The sequence below is a fragment of the Chrysochloris asiatica genome, unplaced genomic scaffold (assembly GCF_000296735.1).
Source record: "Chrysochloris asiatica unplaced genomic scaffold, ChrAsi1.0 scaffold00027, whole genome shotgun sequence".
Lineage (NCBI taxonomy): Eukaryota > Metazoa > Chordata > Mammalia > Afrosoricida > Chrysochloridae > Chrysochloris > Chrysochloris asiatica.
The window spans coordinates 18136787-18139575 of record NW_006408545.1 but is presented as its reverse complement, the minus strand read 5'-3'; the positions used below and the strand labels follow the sequence as shown (position 1 = coordinate 18139575).

Genomic DNA, 2789 nt, shown 5'->3' with positions numbered 1-2789 from the left:
TAGCAACCCTGTATAGGGTTTCCGAGGAGCAGATGGTGAGTTTGAACCACCGACCTTGCAGTTCAAATGGATTTGTAGGCTGATGCATTAACCCACAGAGCCACACCAGGACTCTCTCTCTCTCTTTTTTTTTCTCTCTCTCTATATAATTATTTTAATTAAGTTAAAAACATCTCAGTGAACAATATTGAAATCTGTAGCCTTCAACTTAATTTGCATTTTGTATAATGTATCTCAGTGAGCAACTGCTGATGCTCTTCAGTAAATTTTTTATTATCAAAAAAATTATATAACCCAGCTTTATAGCTTTAAAATGAATGCACTAGTTTTTAATGTCTTTGATTTAATTCCATTGGTTCAACGATGGTGCATATGAAGCCAGTGACAAGATTAGATACATCATCTATGAGCTAATTAATTGTGTTGTTGTGGTGTTGTTAAGCACTGTTGAGTCAGTTCTGACTCATAGCGACTCTGTATAAGGTTTCCGAAGAGGGGCTGGTGGGTTTGAACTGCTGACCTTGTAGTTGGTTGGCAGTCGAGTGTTTATCCTACAGTGCCACACCAGGAGTCCAGTTATGAGTATTTTTGTTTTATTTACATTGAGGTGCAATACATACCGAAGGCTAGTCTTTGATATTCATCAGTAATTATTTCAAGTCCTTTTCACTTCTAGCAAGCAAGGTTGTGTTATCCGCATACTGTAGATTGTTAAGATGCCCTCCTCTAGTCCTGATGCTGTGTTTTCCTCCAGCTTAAATTATTTGCTCAGCATATAGATTGAATAAATATGGTGAAAGAATACAACCCTGACATACACCTTTCCTAATTTTAAATCATTCAGTATATCCTTGTTCTGTTCTAATGACTGCGTCTATGTACATGTTCTTTGTGAGCACAATTAAGTATTCTGGAATTCCCATTCTTCTCCCATTCTCTTGTTATCCATGCTTTGTTATGGCCCACACAACAGAATGTCTTTGCATAGTCAATAAAACAATAAATGCTGTCATTGTGGTTGTTGTCACATTGGTTCTGACTCATAGAGACCCAATATAGAGTTTCCAGGGGTGTACAACTTTGTAGGAGCAGAAAGCCTCATCTTTCTCCCATGGAGTGGCTGGTGGGTTCAAACCACTGACCTTGTGGTGTGCAGCCCAGTGCTAATTGTAAAGATTAAGTGTAAAAATTATCAATCTGGGTTGCTTACCTCTTTAAGGACTTCCTCTAAAATTTCAGCATGCTTTTCATATGGATGTTCAAAGTTCATATTCTTTGTCATTTGTATAGCTTCCTCAACCATGGCAACAACCTCTGGATGGTTTGCAGTTACCTCTTCTACTAAGTCTTCTATGGAAGCTAAAGTAAAATAAATGAATTCATGCCATCAATGATTTTGGTGGACAATACCACTGGCAATAAGACATGATTGTTAATTCCTGACCCAGGAAAGTATTATCTTTGTGTCACTGCACCACACGTTGGAGGAGAGGGAGATAAGAATAGGAAGTTGTTGCTGTTGTAAGTGCTGTTGAGTTGGTTCCGACTCACAGAGACCCTGTGTTTCCAAGGAGTAGCTGGTGGATTTGAACCACCGACCCTGCGGTTCAAACTGATATTGCAGTCGAGTGTTTATCCTACAACGCCACACCTGGAAAGAGAAAGTGTTAATTCAGGACCCACAGAATCTTTTAGCACAGACTTCAAGCAGTGGCATCAGCATCGCAGTGAGTAAGACAAAAGTAAAGTGAGCCAGGCAGGAGGAGTGTGATCCAAGGAAATTTGGAAGGAGGAGTCAAAGGATTTCAGGGGTCAAGTTAAAGCATCTAGGGAATGAGCCAGAAAACAAGATGAATGCTTCTATTACAAGCACAAGCCTATATGGACAGTAAGAGGACAGGAGATGGGGGAGTTGGAGAGAATGGGAAAGGTGGCATAGGCTGGCTTGTCAAGTGTTACACTTGCTTCTTGCCCTCATTTGGTGCTGATGTGTTTCCTTGTATGACTCCCTGGATGATTCTGATATGAAAGCTCATCCACTGCTCTAATGAGACAGAAGTTTGGTGGTTCCACCTGGCTCTGGTGTCTCTGCCTTTCTAGTTGTGCTTCCTGTGCTGATACCCCAGCGCTCCCTCTGCCAGGGTCTCCTGCCAGGGCCCAATTGATCCCAGCTCTCCCAAACCCAAAGGATCATCAATGCTCCCTGCCTTGAAGTGAGAAATCTGTTCTCAGGGATGGAGAGACCAGACAATTCACAGAAAGCACCCTATCTTCCCAAAGCTTTGGTAATAGGGAGCATGATAAGGCAAAACTTACCAGACAAAGTTGTGAGATGTGCTAGAAGATGTTTTTTGTCTACCCAATATCCATTTTCCTCTTCCTTAGTAACAGAACCCTTATTTTATTGTGGCCAGCAATGTGACCAGCTAAAAAGACTGTATCTCCCAGCTTCTCTTACAGCTTGGGATGAACCAATGAGATGCAAACAGAAATATGTTTTAGTGAGTCTTAAAAGAGTTAGTAGGGTGGATTGCCTGTTTTTTGTCCCTTGCCTTCTCTCCTCTTCCTGGTAGACATACTGACATAATGGCTGTAGCGCCAAAAGGCATTTTGTGAATGATTATGAAAGTCACGTGCAAGGAATGGCAGAGCAGAAAGACAGATCTCTTGTTTCTCTACTACTCTTTTTACCAAAGCAACATTTCACATGCTTTTTGCCCCGTTTCTGCACATCCAGCTATTTGTGAGAGAGTACCCTTTATGATACTTTAAGATACCTTTACGATACA

The 2789-nt window shown here is 41.2% G+C and overlaps 1 protein-coding gene across 1 annotated transcript in view; it reads right to left on the bottom strand.

Moving 5' to 3' along the window:
• The window catches only part of AK9 (adenylate kinase 9), a 175220-nt gene that overhangs the window by 94520 nt on the left and 77911 nt on the right, over nucleotides 1-2789 (bottom strand). The window contains exon 18 of the mRNA XM_006839988.1: nucleotides 1211-1359. Coding sequence (XP_006840051.1) covers nucleotides 1211-1359 — 149 coding nt within the window. The remainder of the gene's footprint in view (nucleotides 1-1210; nucleotides 1360-2789) is intronic.